This window comes from Triplophysa dalaica, chromosome 1 (assembly GCF_015846415.1).
Source record: "Triplophysa dalaica isolate WHDGS20190420 chromosome 1, ASM1584641v1, whole genome shotgun sequence".
In the NCBI taxonomy this organism is placed as follows: Eukaryota; Metazoa; Chordata; class Actinopteri; order Cypriniformes; family Nemacheilidae; genus Triplophysa; species Triplophysa dalaica.
Window position 1 is genome coordinate 27,022,822 of NC_079542.1, and position 21,708 is coordinate 27,044,529.

Genomic DNA, 21,708 nt, shown 5'->3' on the forward strand with positions numbered 1-21,708 from the left:
TGAATGATTCAGTGTTTTTGAAGGAATCGGGTCAATGATCCATTCGTAAAGTCAGGCCCTTGCTTCGTTCTTGAATGAATCATACGTCTGAATGAATCATTAAGACAAGTAGTTTCCTGCCACCTACTGGCAGTTAACTTTTATATTTTGACGTATTGGTTTATTGCATTTTTCAAACATTTAAAATTTCAATTTTGAAAATAGTAAAATTTGAAAACTCAAACAAGAATTTGCTCATATCGCCCAACTTTAACAAGTTTTATTACACATGAAACCATAATTGTTTTTTAAAAGTTCAAATAATAATTTTAATGGCTAATTTTTAAGATTAATTTCAATAATAATAAAAGGTTGGTAGTACTTTCAAAAAAAAAAAAAGATTCCAGTATAATTCAGTGACCGGACTCGAACATTAAGGATTCGGACTTGAGTCCAACTCGGCACCTTTTGGAATGGGACTCCGACTCAATAGTTACGGACTCGTTCTCTACTCGGACTCAACAAAGGTGGACTCGAACCCAACACTGCTATTGCTTTGTTTGAGATCGCTTGATGTGGCCTAAGCAGTATTCGCACAAGATTAGTATTACCTGGGGACGTCTGGGTATTTGTAATATTTGCAGAGGTTGTCTGTAATCTTTCCTGTAGCTCAGTGGTAAGAGCATACAACGCAAGGTTGTGGGTTTGATCCCAGGGGATTGCAAATACCTATGTAAAATGTATAGGATAACGCAATGTAAGTCGCTTTGGATAAAAGCGTCTGCCAAATGCCTAAAATGTAATGTAAATGTAATGTAATCTTAAAACAACGAATCGTGCGAATCGGCATCTCTGTGATTTTGGCGGGCTCATGAATACTTTTTTAAGGTTTTATCCACCGTTTGCAAATAACGGAGGCTGTTTTGAAGAGTTTTGGTATTATTTCCGGTGCTAGGTGATATCCCGTTTGTTTATTTATCATGGAAACTCTCGTAACATTTGAGACCTGCGATCGCGAGGATCTTTTATCTGGTTCGTGATCACGGGTCTCAAATGCTGACAGGTACGGTCATATATCATTAACCACCATACAACTATAGCAGTTCCGACTGCTGCTCCGCCATCCTGGGAGGCTCATGTTCCTCTGTTATTGTTGTTTTTGTATTATTGTTGTTACTTGTTTTGTTTGATATATGGAGACATCGAAAGTGTAACTACCAGGGCCTTTTGTTATCCAATCAAAGCAGTGGGCATTTACTTATAAAGTCTTCAATGCGGCACGCCCACTAAAACCGATCGTTTGTAGAGCTGGCCTCAAAACCAGTTTAGAAAATAGCCAATTATTTCTTGATTTTGATGTTTTTGAATGGAAAAATCACGCAACCGTCATAACTAGACCTCATAAAGCAGTATAAAACAATAAACAAGACCAGTTCATGAGACCTTCAAACTACATAATCTAATAACTAATCATTTAACAGTTGTATATTCTTAATGCAGCAAATGATCTTGAGAACATCATGTTACGTGTGGCATTAGAACAGCATCTGTCACGTGTCATGGCTCAACTAGTTTAATATGTCACTGAATTAAACTAAGCGACCATACACTTAAATCAGTGCAGGATTTCCCATTTTAAGAAGAACAACCATAATCAAAACAAAAAGATGGAAAAATAGAACATTTATTAACCATATTAAACACAAATCTTACCTACTTCACACAAAATCTGCTCCAAACGAAAATTTGTTTCACTAGTTCGGCACAGCAAACTAAACAGAACTGTCCGGGAAAGTTTGCGTTGGCCGGTAAACACCCTCGAGCCACCATGGCCATTACTTACAAGGTGGGTGTGGTATGTAGCGCCATCTGGTCTTTGGGAAATAATGCGTCATTTTATTTAGCTGAGGTGAGGTCAGATAAGGTCTACATAGAAATACAATAACATTTGAGCAGCATGAATGCTTTTGAATGTTGCGTTGCAGAGATGCAGAAACAAAGGGGAGTTGGATTGTTCGAAAACACTATACCGTCTCTCTTTGTTTTACCCCAAAACGCAGTTTACACTTCCATGTAAAAATCCTGTCATCATTTACTAACCCTCACATTGTTACAAACCTGTGCAACTTTTATTGTTCTGCTGAACACAAACTAAGATTTTTGGAAGAATGTTTCCAAACATATCTGGGGCACCACAGATTTCCATGGTATGAAAGAAATACCATGGTAGTCAATGGTGCCACAGAACTTTTGAGTTACCCACATTCTACTTTTGTGTTCAACAGAACAACTTAAACTTAATCAGTAAATTATGACAAAAAGTTCATTTCTGGGTGAACTATCCCTTTAAGAGTCTAACTGCTTCCCCATCAAACCTGCTTTCATTAGATGTCTTTAGACAAGCATGATCAGTAGACTTTATAGGGAGTGGAGCAAACACCACACTACAGAGAAATGTATTAATTTAGATGGTTGTATAGTGATTTTGGTTCTTTAAGAATATTTTAATTCAACAATCATACATATTTTGCCTTTATAAAAATGTGGTATACATTTTTTTTCATATTTCACGTAATGTCAAATATCAGTTTTACACTTTTGAAAATGGTGCTAATTTCATGGAATTATGGCATTTCCTGTCATTTCTTCTTCCGTCAGACGGCTATCACACCACTCTTTATCCGAGTAAGGTATATCATCCAGGGGATACAGTTTCTCAGGAACAGAAGGCAGAGGTTGCTTCATTAGTCCATCTTCAATGGAGGCATCCTGAGATGACTTTGGTGATGGAGCTGAAGGGCTCGTACGAGACCAAAAATGCGGAAGAGTCAATGTGATCAATGTACCTAAGACAAGGAAACTTCCCGCAACTACAAAAGATGCTGTATATGACCCAGTATAGTCCTTCAGCCAGCCTGGGAGAAAAAATACAAGAGACAATTGTTTAAATGCTGCAAAACCTTAAAGCTGTTACAATATCAGCAGAATTTTTACAAATATGACTATTATTTTATTGTGTGTAAGTGGATTTTACCAGAAATTGGAGCTCCCAGTAGCACTCCGATGCTTTCTAAAAGCTGCAGGAGGCCAAGGGCCCCGAGCATCCGCTCCATGCCTACGATCTCTGGTACCACTGCAAAGGCTAGCGGAGTCATTGCTCCCGCACAGAACCCATAAGCAACACTGACTACCAACAGTCCAGAGTAAGTCACACCAAAAGGAATAAGTAGCAGAAATATACCCAATAACCCAGTCCACACCACCAGCATGTGAGGCATTCGCATTTTACCGAGGTCTGAGGCCCAGCCGGATACAACACGACCCACTATGTCTGCCACACCGGTGACAGAGATCACAAACGCTGCCTGGTACTCACTGAAGCCGATGTGACGGCTGTGGGCAACCAGATGAACATATGGGATAAAGTAGCCCGCATTGAAGAAGGTGATGGCTAGGGTGTAAGTGAGGAAGCCACGGTGTGAAAGCAGGGAGATCTCAAAGCACTCATATATGCGGGAGCATTTGTTATGGTTGGATGAAGTTTTAGCCTAAGTAGGGCACAAAACAGCATATCAGCATACAGATAAAAAACATACACCATAGAACTACTTTATGGATAGAGGTAATGTATGTTATTTACACTTTAATAAACAGCAGCATTCACATAGATCTAAACAATGAACCACAAACCTTTACCACAGCTTTTGTATTCGCTATAGGTCGAATGAGAGCACCGCAGCCAATCATGTTAAAGCTTATGCCTCCAAGAATGAGCAAGGCTCCACGCCAAGCATAAACTTCTACTAGATACTGAAAAAGTGGGGAGAAGGCAAAAGAGGCAAGACCGATGCCAGTGAAGCCCAGGCCCATAGCTAGAGTTCGTTGTGTGGTAAAATATTGCATTACTGATGCAATAATAGGGGTGAAGACCAAAGCCCATCCTATACCTGACAAAGATAAACATAAAGAGCAAAAACTTAAATTTTGCAGTTGAATAGTCTAAAGGACAGACCATATAAGGGCATCATTCTTTACCTGAGATGAGTCCCATGGTCAGGTAAAGATGTGAAAGAGTCGTTGCCTGGGAAGCCAGAATAAACCCTAGACCTGAGAGGAATCCTCCAAGCATAACAACTGGCCGAGCTCCATAGACATTACATGCTGCTGTGCCTATTGGGCCTACACACATAATTAAGAGAAAACCAGAGTAATGGTTTCTAGCAAACAAACTAAATATGTATTTTATGTTGAAATAGACATGAACGAATAACTTCTAACATTAGAACTTACTAAAAAGCTGTTGTACTGCTACCCCAATGGATGTAATCCAGGATATAGCTTGGGCACTTTCACCAAAGTACTGCACAAACTCTACGAAAAAGATGCCCAGACTGCGGATGAGCCCAAATACCAGGGCAGAAGCCACGAAAAGAGCCCCTACCACCACCCAGCCCCAACCCCCATCAGGAGCCATCACCTGAGGGGAGGACTGCTGCTGTTCCTTTTTCTCTTGGGGTGTTGCCATCACTGCGTTTAAGAGACAAAACAACAGAAAGAGATCCATTTGAGGTGTTACCAGGGATGAGTTGGTAATCTGGCATTTTACAGGTGGGCGGATGAAAGTAGGGGGGACCCCCGTAATGTGAAATACAATCGCTGACGAGCGCTGGAACGTAATCGCAGACCTTACGCAAGCACAAAGGAGCTGGAAATCCCAGAATGCAATCGTGCATGCACGGAACTGAAACGGTTCTGTACGAATATATTTACCGTCACACCCATAGTTTTTTGTTTTTGTTTTATTTGTAGTAAAACCATGGTTAACCATCAAAAGGAGCAGAAATATCCCAATGGCTCTTTCATACTGACAGGGGAAAAGCATAACGAAAATGAGTATCTAGCAGTGTTGGAGATATATCATATCATATATCACAAATACTTGAATAAAGCACTATGTGTGCATGTTCACAGCGTGGTTAGCATTTTTCTCCACAATGCTTTCTCTGTCAGCTCTATGTCTGCTCTTACTGTGCGTTCACATTGCCAGCAACTATTTCGCTAGTCTCTTGCTACGAGGTTGCTAGAAAGCGTTCCTAGCTTTGGTTGCTATAGTAACATTAAAAAACAAACTCTGCGTAACTGACTAGAGATAGGAGGAGATCTGCTGCTTTACTCCTAGTGGTAGTCGCTCCCGAACGTTACTCATCATTTGTATAAAGTTGATCAAATCTCAACTTTTTTGCGTCGAGACACACCCAATTCCTGTTGCCAACAGTCACTGTCGCCGGCTCTCCATTGAAATGAATGACTTCATTGCAATGGAAAACTCTGATGTTGCAACAATAAGGGTTAAATTCGAATGTGAGCATGCGTAAATGAGCTTTTCCACTTTGTTTAAAGAAAAAGTTCCAAAGAAAAGAGCAATACAACTAACTTAATGTAAAACCTAAGCATCCCACACAAGTTTGCTTTTGGTTGGCTACTTTTCCATTACAGTGTGCTTCTTGCTTGTATGTTCTACTTAATTGATTCGATTTACATTTACGCATTTGGCAGAAGGTTTTATCCAAAGTGACTTACATTGCAATCTCCTATACATTTATACATTTATACATAGGTATGTGCAATCCCCTGGAATCGAACCCACAATCTTGCATTATTGGCGCAATGCTTTTACCACTGAGCTACAGGAAAGCTTAAAAAACAATTCCTTAACCACTATGCGATCTTCGTTTGGGGTGTTCACTCGTGATCTTGGGGTCTCAAGAAATGTATTGTTTATAGATCTATGGTTTAAGTGTAAGATTTTTGCCCATCTTTTAGAAATTGCCATTTTTAAAGGAAAAAAATAATCACTTTTTTCAGTAGATTGCTGAAGAGCTCCACTATTGCCTATGTGCTATTTGACCAACTGAAAGATATCTTCAGAAGTGTTTTTCAGTTGGAATCATTTTATAGAATGGATTCATACATATTATGAAATCACTATTATATCCATAAAAAATACTTCTGTCAAAGTTTAGCATTAATTATTAAATATTGTTACATTATGATTAGAATCAAACCTGAACAAAATGTTACAAAGAGAAAAGTTGCAGTCTTTAGAGTTTATAATTTATTTCAATCATCTGTTTTTCATATAATTCTACAAATTTTATCTAAATATCAGTTACTTACTGTCAGAGAACTGTGTGTCTGTACAAAATTGTTTGTTTCATCCTTTCATCCTATCTCTCTGTACGTGTGTGAGTGTGATCATTTTGCAAATATTGAATTTTTTTGTTTTGTCTCTTCCTTTCATCTCTCTCCCTCTCTGTGCGCATGTGAGCATAATCATTTTGCATTGTGGATGTTTTTTGCATTGTCGGAAGTGTGCCACTTTATTCCTGTCTATGTATGATCTGCGTTGTTTCTGATTTGGAGGATGAATTTTGTCCATTTTCTAAGCGGGATTCCATGACTGTGACTTTTAAACATAAAATAAAGATATAATTTCAATTTTTTTGGTATAGAAGGTGTTGACCATTTTCCAAAGTATCATGCCATCTGGACAAAGGTATTTTTTTACTTAAGCGAACGTCAAAAAGACCCCGAAGACTGCATAAGGGTTAAAGGGATAGTTTACTCAAAATATCATAATTTCTATTCATTCAATTATAATTTATTCTAACATTGTTTATTTACCCTTATGTTGTTGAAAACCTGTATATGACTCTTTGTGAAAGAAGAACTTCTAAGTTCTCCACAAGTAATAGTCACGAAGGTTGACATGAAAATAAGTAAATTATGACAGGATTTGATGAGAAAATCTTTCTTATTCTCTATTAATAATATCAGCAATGACTATGCTGGTAAAATGTAGGATGGAGCTAGTACAACATAGGATGCAAAATATCGACTGCTTATCGTTATAGGGAAATCCCAGAAAATATCTAGATATAATTTTTTTCCAGTATCGCACATCCCCTATGAGACACTATGACTGAATCAGAAATCGCATACTTCCATACTATATATTAGGCGAAAAGCAATAGGCGAACGAATATTATGTCCGACACCTCGGTCTTCATAAAACAGTAGGCGAGAATTTCCCGGCTGGTGCACTATTTCTCGCGAGATTTGGACGTGTGTATACTACTGTTGCATCCGAATGCCTACTTACCTACTATATAGTATGAGGAAACACAGTAGTATGTGCGAGTCCTCAGTATTCATAAAAGAGTAGGAGAGAAATTCCCGGATGGCTTACTGGTTACGCCCACATTCTGAAGCACCCAGCGACAGATACTTGGGATACTTATCTATACCATGAGCCCACAAGACAGGATAAGTTCATACAGGAGCATACCGGAGAACTGCGAGGGAGGTGTTTTCTAAAGTGAGTATTACTAGCCAACAACGCGTTTCTTTGCGTTGCAGTCGCATTTCTTAAAGTCCTGTTGCGTAAAGTAAACCTGTAAAATGCTACATAGTAAAGTATATTTGTGATTTGCTGTGAACATGCAGTGTTTTAATATGTCTATCTTTAAATTGAATTCCCTGCACACATGTCTTCAATGTAGACTTAACATTACATACATTACAAATCATTCACAAGTTAAAGACACTTTAATGTGTGTGTAACATGTGACCTGTCATTTTCTCGATAAGTATTGCAAATGAGCATATCACAATATGAAATACACATCACAGTAATTAAGCTTACTTCTGTTAATATGTGGCACAAAGCATTGTTCACTGCATAGATACATAGTTATCTATGCAGTTAAGTAATGTTAACATATTTACTTAACTTTACAACACATAATGTATATATTTTATTTGTCCATTATTACTGTTGATGAATTCAGGATTTTTTTTGTTGAATAAACAGCGAGTTAACACATAGGCAACTACCTCCACATTTAAATGCAGTATTGAGCACAAATCACAGAGGTAACTTGAATCTTGTTTGACTGTTACAGGGACAGATGAGCACACTCGCTAAAATCACGAAGGGGCCGACGGTGGTCAGCTGCGAGATGGCAGTAGGATGTGGGGTTCAACGCCTGTAGATACAGGATAATTTGTTACAACAATAAATTGAAATAAAGCTTTGCTTTATGTGATGTTTACTTGTATATGTATTAATAATGATTCAATTAATTTATTTTCTTAAATCAAATTTACATATTTTTTATTCATGTTTATTCTATGGTTTCCTATAAATAAAACAAATAACATTACTTCATGCATTATGTCATTGCTTCACAGAAAACGTATGCATTGACATTTTTGTATTTTTGTCTGTATTAATGCATAGATGGCATATGGCAATACAATTACATTTAAAAGCCTATTTCAATACAATATATCATTTCCAGGAAATAATTATAAGTATTGGTCAGCACTTCTCTATAATATTGTGCACAAGTGTTTGTGTGGGGTAGCAATGCATTTCTAGGGTACATTTAATTCATAAGAAATTTTAATAATATTATAATATTCATTGACAATAAATTAGCTTTTAATAATTATCAGGATATGAATTTTGGATATTTACAATCACATTTTTACTAGTAAAAATGGTTCTTCTTGATATCAAGAATATAATTTCCACTAGTAACAATTGCTATTTTAGTTATCAGTAATTGCATTTTCACTAATAAAAATGTGAATTCTTGATATCGACAATCACGTAATCACTCGAAGAAATTAGTATTCTTGATATCAAAAATTTAATTTTAACAAGTAAAAAACTTGTAAAAAGTAAATTCTTTATATCTGTAATTGCATGTTTACTAGTTAAATGTCATAATAGGCATTTATTAAATTTCAAATGTCAATAATTATTTCTTACATGTTAAAAATCTTATTTCAGATATCAGAAATGGAATTCTTACTAGAAAAAACATATTTTTGATATAAATAATTGTGTTGTTACAAGTGATAATTTATGGCAAGCCGAATTAGCTTTTAATCATTGTTGATATCAAATAGTCATATCCTGAGAATGAATAACAGTCAATTTGGCTTCCCATAAACATCAGCAGTGTTCTTCTAAGGTGAGATCGTCGAGCAGCTGCCTGACGTCTCCTTTGTGAAGGCATTACAAACATGTTTCAAATGCTGGGAAAACACATGGAAGGTAAAGTTAGCATTACAATGCAAATGTCTCTCATAATTTAAGCAGTTGCGCTTGTTATTACGTCGCATGGTTAATCTCTGGCCCATGTACACTCCAGTACAGTACGTGGCGGATATGCACCACAAACTGTATTTGCACCCCACCATTAAAAAGGAAAAAAGATCATCAATATGGTGGACAACGGACAATCGCATTCGTACTACACCCATTCATGGAAAACGGTTAGTACCCATTTATCCCCAATGAGTACGTACTGAAATTAGGTACCTATCCATTGCGTATCTGATTTCGGACTCAGCCGTTGACATGTCAGAATGAAAACAAGGGCTTGGCCATCAGCGCCACCTATCTCACAAGAGTGAAATATCTGTTGACAGTCAATCGTTTTACCATTGATTTAAAAAGATCAGTTTGTCGGCCATTTCCTTAGCTTTTTCGCATCACGGTCAATATGAATGAACCTTAAGAGTGCAGTTTTTGATCAAGGAAAAGCATTAAAACATCTTCACACATACAATGAAATGAATTTGGTTAATTTAAGGTGGTTCCCATGGGTTCATGCTGGATATGCTCTTAATTTATCATTACCACAGTATTTGCTAAATCCTAGTTATGCAGTAACTTACCAGCAGACCTGACATCATTTGGCTGCCTTTTTTGCACATTGTCTGCACTTATTTTTGGGTAAAAAATAAGGAATTTTGATAACACCTAGGATAACTAAATCCACTAAAGGGGGTCGAGCTTTCTCATACGTAGCACCTAAACTCTGGAATAGCCTTCCTTATACTATTCGAGGGTCAGACACACTCTCCTAATATAAATCTAGATTAAAGACACATCTTTTCAGCAAGCTTTCACTTAATGCATAGTTAATGAACAGCAGCTACGCTAATTATTCTCCTTCTTCCTCTGCCTCGGGAAGAAATTCCGCCAGGTCCAGGTGATCGACATATGCCCATCACCACCTAGAGATTACGCCAGCTACAGCCGCAGACTGACCATCCCAGCTCCATCTAAGGCAATTCCACCACCACCCAAGAGAAATACGACCATTGGACCATCACAGCTCAGACCACTATATCCCCAACCAAGAGCAAAGACGGACTACTTGTAAGATTAATACTGAAGTTACAATACTTGGTATTTAATGCTAAGCTTACATCACATGTCAGCAGTTTGAAGTTATAGCTGCATTCAGTGGCCCTGATTGGAGGTTGTTGGGTGAGTGTTTGTGGGGAGTGAGGGGGCTCGTTGGTTGTGGGGATTCATCAGCTGGGGCTGTGTGGGTCCGTTTTTGCCTTGTTTTGTGGTCGATGTCGGACAACAGAGGAACAAAGTTACAACATGCCATCACTATTTTCCCTGTTTTTGGCGAGTGGGACTTTCTGGATTTTAGATGGTGGGCTCTCCCTCTTCCTCGTGGATATTTGCTCGCTGGCTTTTGGTCAGGGTCACTGAGTGCAGCTATGACACGTCAGAGGGGATCTGGCCCTCCCGGCTGAGCCTGGTTTTTCCCGAGGTTTTTTTCTCCATTAATCAATCATTGGAGTTTGGGTTCCTCGCCACAGCAGGGCAATGTTGGCTTGCTCACCGGCAGACCGCATTTATTTATTTATTAATTAGATATTATTTATTAGAATGATCTTGCTCGTTCTATAAACACCATGCACAGTGCTTTTCTTTTTACCTTTTCTGTTATTCCTGTTTGCTCCTGTTAAGCTGCGTTAGAACAATGCACAATGTGAAAAGCGCTATATAAATAAACTTGAATTGAATTAAAATGTGTGGGACTAAGCATATTTTGTAACATGGTACAGTCCCATGATCTTAATAGATGCTGCAACCGAAATTTGTAATATGTAGTAAATATGTCCTAAACAGTCCAAGGCAGAGCCCTCTAGCAAATAAACTGCAGTACATAACAAGTCACCTTTTCCTCAAATTAGTTGATCATATGAAGATGGACTTTGAACTGTCATAAAAGTCTGACCTACTGCCAGTTCAACTTGTTTGTCTTCGAAGAAATGTGCTTCTCAGAATTAGCAAACATTAACATCAATTTAAGCTTCTGACCTAACAAGTGTTAAAAATATGGTAAGTGCATTTGGCCTAGTTTCATAGACAAGGCTTAGCCTAAATCGCTTTTATTAAAATGTCATAGAAAAAACAATAGTTATGTGCATCTTGAAACAAAACATTGGTTATGATATGTCAGGGCAAGTTATTTTCAGTTAAGACAGCTCAAAATTAACTTTAGTCTGGGACTAGTTTTAATGCTTGTCTGTGTGGCTTAAATCCTTGTAATGCACCTAACCCTTGGCAACATTTTAAGACATTTAACTATCTTCTTTGCCCCCCTCCTACCCCGCCCAGAGGACTTTTCCACTGAGAAAACATCATCCATCACCAAACAATTCTCAGACCTCAGACACTACCCTCACTTCAACTATTGAACTCTCCTATATCGACCCACTGACTGAAACTGAAGTCACCAGACTTCTCTCCAGCCACCCTTCCACCTGTCCCCTTGACCCAATCTCCTCTCATCTCCTTCAGGCCATACCCAGCACACTCACACCTGCACTCACATACATCATCAACACCTCCCTGCTCCCGGTAGGGATGGGTACTGAAACCCGGTACTTAATCGGTCGCGGGGCTAAATCATGAAAGACCGAAGTATCGATAAGTTCTGAGGTTCACGGTTCTGCTGTCGGTACTGGAGAAATTAAGAAAAACATTTCCTATTTTTTATTGCTAAATAAACCTTACCTAGCATATTTTAACTGACCAACAATTTCTTATTTGCGAAAATATTAAAGACATTTACCTGCATTTTCATTATTCGCAATCTCGCACGTGAAATGTCCGTCTGTCCCACACTACACAGAGCTTGCGCGCACACAACACGAGAGCTTGCAAGCACACAACACGAAAGCTCGCGCTTAATAGAGTGACGATGGCGGAGAGAATCAAACGGTCTGAATTATCGTTACAGACAACGCTGACAATGGATGCAGACAATGCTGGTTGCAACAAGTGCAACAAGATTTTTGCTTGTAAGAGCGGAAACACAAGCAATCTAGCAAAACATCTTTCAAAATATACATTATGTGCAGACAGAAAAATGCAAAGTTTTCGACTGTATAGCTACTAGTTTATCATCCACGTCCTCAGGTACGTATGAGTATTTTTTTCTGCAGTAGCCTAAATAAATCTTAAACATTAAAAATGCGTTCACAGTACTACATTTAAAATGGATGAACCTGACAGGGCCTGTTGCTGATGCATGTGTTACTCTACACACATCATCACAAAAGAGAAGATCTCCAGCCACAACACATAATGGGAATACCATTTCTTTATTATTATTAAACAACATCAACAACAAACAAAAAAAAACTAAGGCCCACATGCATTTTATTTTAATTCTCTATGAATAATAGGCGGGTATCAGTCATCTTTTACCTGCATTAAGAGATGTTAGGTCAGTAAAGAATGTTTTAAATAGTGAATACAACTCCAGCTTTAGTTTCGCTTCTTAAGAAACCCACATTGGACCCCTCTATCATTGACTGTCTCTCTCCTCACATTAATTGCAAAAACACTTGAAAGGACATTTTTCAACCAGGTGTCTTCCTACCTATCCCAAAACAAACTACTGGATGACAAGCCGTCCGGCTTCAAAACCAAACTCTCCACTGAGACTGCACTGCTATCGGTCACACAAGCACTGCGGCTAGCCAAGGTGGAATCTAAATCCTCTGTCCTGATCCGGCTAGACATATCTGCAGCGTTTGACACTGTCAATCATCAGATGCTGCTAGCAACCCTGTCATCTCTAGGAATATCAGGTTCTCCTATCTGCTGGTTCAAATCCTCCCTCTCCGGCAGATCCTTCAGGGTGTCACAGAGAGGCTTGCTGTCCACTGCTGGGATCGGTGCTTGGACTGGTGCTTTTTTTCCCATCTACACAATATCCTTGGGACCCAATGATCCTTCAATGATCACATTGCAAAGACAACGTGGTCATGCCGATATGCCCTATTTTCCACCTTACTCGCTCCGGTCAACCACATCTCTCACAACAACTTAAAACCCATCTCTTCTGTGAATACTTGACAGACAAAGAGGATTTTTTTTTACTTTCTCTCAACAGGCAGTGGTCTAGATTATGTTGATACTAGTAACTTTGTATTAGCACCTATTGTATTATTGCTCCTGTATGACATATCGCTTATTGCTCCCTGAACTCTGTGATAGTCCATTTGGATAAAAGCCATCACAATCACTGCACTGCACTGCACTGCACTGCACTGCACTGCACTGCACTGCACTGCACTGCACTGCACTGCACTGCACTGCACTGCACTGCACTGCACTGCACTGCACTGCACTGCACTGCACAAGACACAGGAACTCACCCACATGAATCGAAATGAACAAGCACAGGACAGAAAACACAGAGGCATTAAATAAGGGATCCAATCAAGAGGGAACAGGTGTAGGCCATGAAATCAATAACAAGCAATAATGAGGAAACGAGGGGGCAGGGACAAAGATGAGACCGGAGAGTATGGAAAGCAAAACGTGCCATAATTGCCTCTTTCCACATAAAACATGAGGATCTGCCACGTCTCTGCCTCTTCATGTCATGTCTTTCTTGGCCACAATATCCACTCTGACACTCGTAAGGATAGTCCGATTTATCATTGCGTTGATGTTCATCGATTCGGACATCTTTCAGGAAGATAATCTAATTGTAGTGACAAGAATTACTACCTCAAAAATTTGCTGGCTCTGGTAAAGTTATGCTATGTGCAATTAGCTAACAATAGCTGCGCCTCCTCAACAAAGTGACAACCCGACGTGCACCAGGCATCAACAGAAGTAGCCGTCGATCCACCTTTCTTCTTCTTGTTTAATGACGAATAACTCCTCAGGACAATTATCGCTTCATACTCCAGGCTACTGGATGTCAAATTAAACATACATAGGCTGAATTTAGAAATCAATCCGCCTATGTCTGGGATCCACAATTTGCAAACCACGTTAGATCACACGGTTGAGACAGAAGAATTCAGCCTTAATGCCAACTCAATAAAACGATGGCTTTTATGATATATGAATATAGTAAATATATATATAAGTAAATATAACAAAATGAAGTGAATGAGTGAATGTGTGTGCCCTGCGATGGGTTGGCACTCCATCCAGGGTGTATCCTGCCTTGATGCCCAAAGACTCCTGAGATAGGCGCAGGCTCCCCGTGACCCGAGGTAGTTCGGATAAGCGGTAGAAAATGGATGGATGGATGGATAACAAAATGATTAGTTTAATTAGTGTCCTGTCATATTTTTCAATAATAAGTATCTGCTTTCAACTGTCAGAGTACATCTTGTCAATCTGTTTTTTGGAATTCACAGTTTACAATTCAACAATTTAGTTTGTAGATACTGCAATTTGCTTTTGCAATAGTGTTTTAGTTGTGAAGGGGTCATCCAAAGGCAGAGTGCAGTATCTGCATTTTGGTGGTCAAATGTCACATCAGTGTTCATGGTTTCTATCAATATTTTTTTTCCTTAATTAGGCATTACATAAATGCATTTGAATGGCTGGTGTAAAAACTTTAAAGGCATTTTTCTCAGATTCAGTGTTTGCGTAGTAACTGCACTTTGCCTTTGTAGGGCACTATGGTCCATGTTTGAAATGAAACCTCATAACAGATATTTCCTTAGGAACACCTGTTTTTATAATTTTGTGTTAATATGATCAGTGCGACTATTGTAACCAATTAGCAATTATCAAATACAAGTTGAAATTGGACAGACTATTGTAAATGTATATTGTATTACACAACCTTTAAATGGGTGCTGCAACAATGTGTCATGCATTCTGACTTCTTTACAATGTTAAACGTGCTGTCTTCTCATGCTTAACATGGTCAAATTGTCAAAAAATTAGTTGGGCGTATTACGCAGTATTTCTGTGCTCAATACACTCCCCCAGCGATCGTACAGGTTTCACAAAGTTTTTTTCAAACATAAATAACTGTTTTGTAACAATTTTCCTCGTCCCTTATTTGAAAATTCTCCCTGAAGAGGATGCGGCACGCCCACACTTCCGCATGGGCAGCAGGAGAAGTAGCAAGCGTAGACGTCACTTTCACTTGTGTGCAGGAGAGAGACAGAGGGGGGGATATGTTCACTAAGTTCAGGTGTTTGTTTGTTCACTGCATTTGGGTGATGAATGTTATATAAACGGTGGATATAACACTGGATTTGGAGAATGTTTGAAACTGATATATGGAGCCTTCCCAGCCCTAAAAGATGCCGGACATGAACCGCATGCGGTGAGTGAAACTGATGTCTGTGTTTTGTTAACAGTGTGCTATAGTTCAGCCAACCCTCCCCCTCCTGCACGCGCCGTATGATTTCGGAAGTAATTGTAAAACTTTATCTATCTTTTATAAATGTGATCAAACTAAATACTCTTCGAAGATATGACGTATGCAATTCTACTCTATAGGTACTCAAGATTAATATGAGATTGGCAGAAACCCTGTATGTTAGGTCCGCTTTAAACTTTTCTTCTATTCGCAAGAATTAAGAATGAGGAAAAGCGAGTATGTTATGTGACACATTATGCATTGTTATTTAATTGTGCCCCAAGTATTTTACACATGACCGCATCATGGTCTGCCATTACGGTAGATGTTGCAATGGTAAATAAATAATTGATTCATTGATTCATTTGTGCATTTATTCATTAACGTAAAATGTATACAAAAATATCCGACACAAACCAAATCTTTGTTAAGGAGTAGCCTGATGAAGGACTCGTATGACAGAAACTCAACAGTGTCAATTCTGTCATCATTTACTCACTTTCGAGTTGTTCCAAATCTGTATAAATTACTTCGTACTGATGAACACAAAGAAATACATTTGATAGAATGCTTATAGCCAAGCAGATCTTCCTTTTTCGAATGTTTTGTTCCGTTGAAGACAAAATAAGACATTTCAAAGAATGTAGGACAGCAAACAGTTATGGGGCACTTTTGACTACCATTGTATTTTTCCTGCTATGGTAGTCAATGGGGGGCAAAATCTGTCTGGTTTTTAGCATTCTCCCAAATATCTTTCGCTGTGTTAATCAGAACAAAGACATTTAAACAGAATTGGAACAACTCAAAGGTGAGTAAATGATGACAGAATATTATTTTTGAGTAAAGAATCCCTTTAACCAACCTACTCACATTGCTAAGCAGCCTAATTCCGCGCGTCTGTGGCTTGGACAAAATAGATAAATACTACGGTTGTCACCATTGACACAATACAGTAACAATAAAATTGTGGATTCAAGCATTGACTTATGACACGCATAGGCATTCGTAGCCTACTTCCGTGTCTATATGTAACGTTATGTTTTATAATTTCGTCGCTGTGACACAAACATAAGCAGTAATGCATTCTCGCACAGCAGTTGTTTTCAATGAGCTTCAACATAATGCATTCAGTGGCGGCAAATATATATGAAAAATGAATATAAAATATTACAAAATGCATAACATTTACATAAAAATATCCGGAAGACTTACCCATAATATCCCGATATCACCCTTTTTCCTGTCGTGTCATATTTCTTTAAAATAAATCAAAGAAAACCCCCTTCTTTATAAAAGCAGACGTCCATTATCGGTAAACTCATCGCTGTCAAACTGTGACAGTCACTTGTTTTTGACACCACACGAGCAGCCAATCTATTACTCGCACGTGCTGGATTCAGCAAAGCCCCGCCCCGTCAGCGCGTGCATGAGCTGGTTGCAAGTCCTAAACTTTCATGTTGTCTTTAGTATTGTACTTTGATCACGTCTGATTATTTATAAACTAAACGTGCAGATTTAGTTTAAAAGACATTGTAAACTACAGCATGCTGACAAACATTGAACTAGGCAAAGGAGATTAACATACCCTGTTGTTTAAAACAGAGCCCTCTTGCGACGTGTTGTGAACAGCCACGCACCTGTAGCAAATGTAACTACAATAGATTGAGTGTTTTGTTTTTGCTTTTCATGCAAAATGCTATTATATAACCATGTTGTTCAGACACCAGAAATCCGAGTATAACAATGCCTTTATTTGAAGTAGGCTCCCATAGCATAGTTCATCATTCAGTGCCATGGTCAAACACAGCAGGCTACCATTCGTACGATACTGCGGTTAGGCCAGCCTCCACTTTTAAAATGACCGTCAAGCCAGCACTCACATTGGTGTTGTGTGCGCGTGTATATTGGAGACTACGGTAGGAGTGCAGGAGGACAATTTTCAAAATAAAAGCGGTTTAGACCTATAGTGTTTTTCCCGTGGCAATTAATTTAGCAAGAGCAGTAAGAGAGGATGTTAAAGAGTTAATATGTAGTTTCTGTGGTGTTCTGAGTGTTTCCTTGGCCGTTGCTAAGGCATTCGGGTGGTTGTAACTGCTTTGCAGTGTGTGTGGGGTTCAAGGTGGTTGTTGGCCGTTGCTAAGGCTTTCTGGGAGTTGTAATAGTGTGACAATGCATTTCTATGGCGTTGTGGGTGCTTGCTATGCCATTGCTTAGGTATGTTTTTCCAGTAGTGCTGTGGAACATCCAGGTGCTCTTTTGCAAACTTCAAACGTGCTGCAATGTTTCTTTTGGACAGCAGTGGCTTCCTCCGTGGTGTCCTCCCATGAAGTCCATTCTTGTTTAATGTTTTCCTTATTGTAGATTTGTCAAGAAAAATGTTAGCATGTGCCAGAGATTTCTGTAAGTGTTTAGCTGACACTCTAGGATTCTTATTCACCTCATTGAGCATTCTGCGCTGTGCTCTTGCAGTCATCTTTACAGGACGACCACGCCTAGGGAGTGTTGCAACAGTGCTGAACTTTCTCCATTTGTAGACAATCTGTCTTACCGTGGACACATGGACATCAAGGCTTTTAGATATACTTTTGTAGCCCTTTCCAGCTTTATGTAAGTCAACAATTCTTCATCGTAGGTCTTCTGAGAGCTCTTTTGTGCGAGGCATGGTTCACATCAGACAACGCTTCTTCAGAACAGCAAACTCAAAACTGGTGTGTTTTTTATTGGACAGGCCAGCTTTAATCAACACATCCAATCTCATCACATTGATTGGACCCCAGGTTGGCTGACTCCTGGCTCCAATTAGCTCTTGGAGAAGTCATTAGCCTAGGGTTTCACATACTTTTTCCACCCTGCACTATGAATGTTTACATGTTGTGTTCAATAAAGACATGAAAACGTATAATGTTTGTGCAGTATTAGTTTAAGCAGACTATGTTTCTCTATTGTTGTGACTTAGATGAAGATCAGAACACATTTTATGACCAATTTATGAAGAAATCCAAGTAAGCCCAAAGGGTTCACATACTTTTTCTTTCAACTGTAAGATAAAGACAGCTTCTTCAACAAACACAAAGGGGTCTATTAAGAATTACTATGTCTCAGAGTGCAATATCTTGTATTTATTATTGAAACCAAAGACAATAACCAAAAAATCATAATGTGATTATAGGGTACGGTGGCCGCTGGGTGTCAATGCGCAACAACAGAAGAAAACACATGCAAACATAAAAAAACACAAGCAAATTCAGAAAGCATCTGCGTTAGTTTGACGACACATGCCCTGCAAATACTCGAAACACAAACAAACACAGAAACGCGCTGCATATACTCGCAACACAAACAAACACAGAAACCCGCTGCAAATTCTCGTAACACAAACAAACACAGAAACGCGCTGCAGACTGCACAGACGACAACGGAAGTGTTTCCGGGGGACCGCAAAAACTGATGCACCTGATTGGGACGCGCTTCACTTTTACTGTTCAAATTCGTTAGTGGAGTTGTCAGCCACATTGAAGGTAGTTGCTTTATAACTTTATTTTAACTTCCTTAACGTACGTCGGTAGGATATATTATTAGCCTGTCGATTTGAAGAGTTTAACAAAAACTATGAGACATAGTAACTGCTCGACTTACTTAAACAAGTGTCACTTTAAAAAAGTTGAATGGTTTAATGATTAATGATTAAAAACGTATTCTAGTCGACTTAGTCAATGTGGCTGACAACTCCACTAACGAATTTGAACAGTCAAAATGAAGCGCGTCCCAATCAGGTGCATCATTTTTTGCGGTCCCCCGGAAACACTTCCGTTGTCGTCTGTGCAGTTTGCAGCGCGTTTCTGTGTTTGTTTGTGTTGCGAGTATTTGCACCAGGTTTTTGTGTTTGTTTGTGCTTCGTGTATTTGCAGGGCATGTGTCGTCAAACTAACGCAGATGCTTTCTGAATTTGCTTGTGTTTTTTTGTGTTTGCATGTGTTTTCTTCTGTTGCAGCGCATTGACACCTAGCGGCCACGGTAGGTAATACATGTATTTACCTGTACAAAATTAAGAAGCCTTTATTCAGTCTGTGAAAGCCACAGAAATTGAAAATGTATGAATAACATGTATCACAAACACAATTACAGTGGTAAAGACTGGATTTTTTTCTGAGAAAAGGTAATTGTAAAATACATTATACTGTAAATCATCTATGAGGCAAGTGTTGCAGGGGATTAGGTAAATGGGGTGGAGCAGTTTGACAGTACAATCATCTGGGTTAATCATTGCAGCTAAATCATGGCTGGAGATATAAAACTTGCAATGAGAAGCAAAAAACTTATTACAGAGATTAGTGAGATTAACAGAAGGTATTGGACTCCTGACAAACTATACCCAATGTTATGTAAAAGTACACAATACAAAAGAAAACTTGAATAGTTCACTCAAAACTAAAGATACTTTTATAATTCACTTACTTTGTCAATTTTAACCTTTATTAATTTTTTCTTCTTCAGAACAGAAAAAAACAATATTTTGAAGAACATATGCTATCAAAATAACTAAATAAACGGTATAAAGACAAAACATGTTTTTATTGTTTAGTTTTCAAAGACAATTAGGGTGAATCAAACAAGAGGATAATTTGGTGTTGAATTTTCCCAATAGGATCAAATTAAGATTCTGCATTATTATATGTAGTAATATAAATATAAATATGGGTGAATAACAAATACATGAAGGCCAAAAAAATGTAATGCTGTCTTTGCTGTACCAAATGAAAATATTGTATGCTTTTATCTGTGCTATTGTTTACATATTGTTTTGTGTTTATTGAGGCCAATAACTGCAATGCAGTCAATGGCAAAACCAATCTGGGCTTCCCACTACACACTGGGTGAGTATTTTGTTTCCATTCACATTTCAGTCTCTAATTTTTTGGTCTTTGCTGGTGTGGTAAAGGCTGAATATGAAAGATAAATAAATAAAATGAAATAAGTAAACTTGTAATCTGAAGATATTTATCGGTTCATTGAAATTTTACCTTTCCACTCAATGTGACTATTGTGATAGGGGGTTTCATGAACAATGTCTGGGAGTGAAAAATGAGATGAAACGAGCAAAGAGCATACAGATGTATCTGCAAGCTATGCTCTAGAACATATCTTACAAAGATATATATATTTATACTTCATCTTGATTTATTCAACTGTCTGTGAAATATTTACCCATTATCTTTGTAATGTTTATAAAACATACTTTAAAGAACATGGTATAATTATTTAATGGACACAGGTAGTTTCCCTTTAACCCCTATCTGAACATATAGAAAAAAAACAGCATAAATTGGATGTTTGGGGGACAGGTAGTGTCCTCACTCTGTCAACCACCCTGAACACCCTAGCATCTGGATAGCAGCACTCTGGCACTAACCATAATACCTAAGCAATTGCATAGCAACCACCCAAAACGCCATAGAAATGCATTCTCAAAGTCTTACAACTACCAGAAAGCCTTAGCAACGGCCTAGCAACCACCCAAAAAAACAAAAGACACTGCAAGCCAAAAGTTTAGAACAAGCAGAATTCTATAGCAACGGCAAAGCAACCACCCAGAACCCCAAAAAATGGCAAAGCAACACTCTTACAACCACCCGAATACCTTAACAATGACCTAGCAACCACCCAGAACACTAAAGAAACTGCATAGCAACCGTTTAACATCGTCTCTTACTGCTCTAGAAACAAGTTGCAACGGGAAAAACACTAGAGTGATAATTTTTTATTTTGAAATTTGTCCTCCCGCTCTCCTACCGTAATCTCTAATTTATGCGGGCACAAAAATTCGTTTTCAAAGTGAAGGCTGGCCTGACCGCAGTCAAACACTGATTAGGGTTCAATAACACTATGTTGCATGTGAACAACAAAATTATCCATGTAACTTAGGTAGCCACCATTTACCTAGAATTTCAAAAAAAAAATATCCAGCCTTCTTCAACCAAGCTTCTTGAGGTTTCACTCTGGGATGCTTTTTAAACAGCTCTTAATATTATATTTTTTCCATGTTATTAAAAACAAACATTGCTTTTAAATATATATATATATATATATATATATATGAAAGTATTTCTTTTCACATAGCTGATTTTAAGATTTTTTTTAGTAATGAACAACATTTAATTCAAGTGGCCCTTCAAATCATAATTTAACCTACCATATGATATAATCCAAACTT

The 21,708-nt window shown here is 38.3% G+C and overlaps 1 protein-coding gene across 3 annotated transcripts; it reads right to left on the bottom strand.

Annotated features, from left to right (window-relative positions):
- Positions 1–1,649: 1,649 nt before the first annotated feature.
- slc16a13 (solute carrier family 16 member 13) lies at positions 1,650–17,325 on the bottom strand. 3 transcript variants are annotated; one of them, XM_056747761.1, is made up of 6 exons: positions 17,083–17,325; positions 4,270–4,506; positions 4,015–4,158; positions 3,670–3,926; positions 3,014–3,527; positions 1,650–2,894 (listed from the first exon to the last, which is right to left on the bottom strand). In XM_056747761.1, exons 2-6 carry the CDS (start codon positions 4,502–4,504, stop codon positions 2,596–2,598), a joined length of 1,449 nt encoding a protein of 482 aa, XP_056603739.1. In that variant the 5' UTR covers positions 4,505–4,506; positions 17,083–17,325; the 3' UTR covers positions 1,650–2,595. The 3 variants fall into 3 exon arrangements, with proteins under 3 accessions (XP_056603739.1, XP_056603732.1, XP_056603726.1); XM_056747754.1 differs by lacking the exon at positions 17,083–17,325 and adding an exon at positions 16,710–16,864 and having other exon boundaries at positions 3,676–3,926; XM_056747748.1 differs by lacking the exon at positions 17,083–17,325 and adding an exon at positions 16,710–16,864.
- Positions 17,326–21,708: the final 4,383 nt, after the last annotated feature.

Excerpts from the sequence above, each read along its gene's own strand:
- slc16a13 (XM_056747748.1), bottom strand. Across the intron at positions 3,927-4,014 it reads GACCATGGGACTCATCTCAG|GTATAGGATGGGCTTTGGTC; the intron begins GTAAAGAATGAT and ends TATCTTTGTCAG. Across the intron at positions 3,528-3,669 it reads ATACAAAAGCTGTGGTAAAG|GCTAAAACTTCATCCAACCA; the intron begins GTTTGTGGTTCA and ends TGCCCTACTTAG.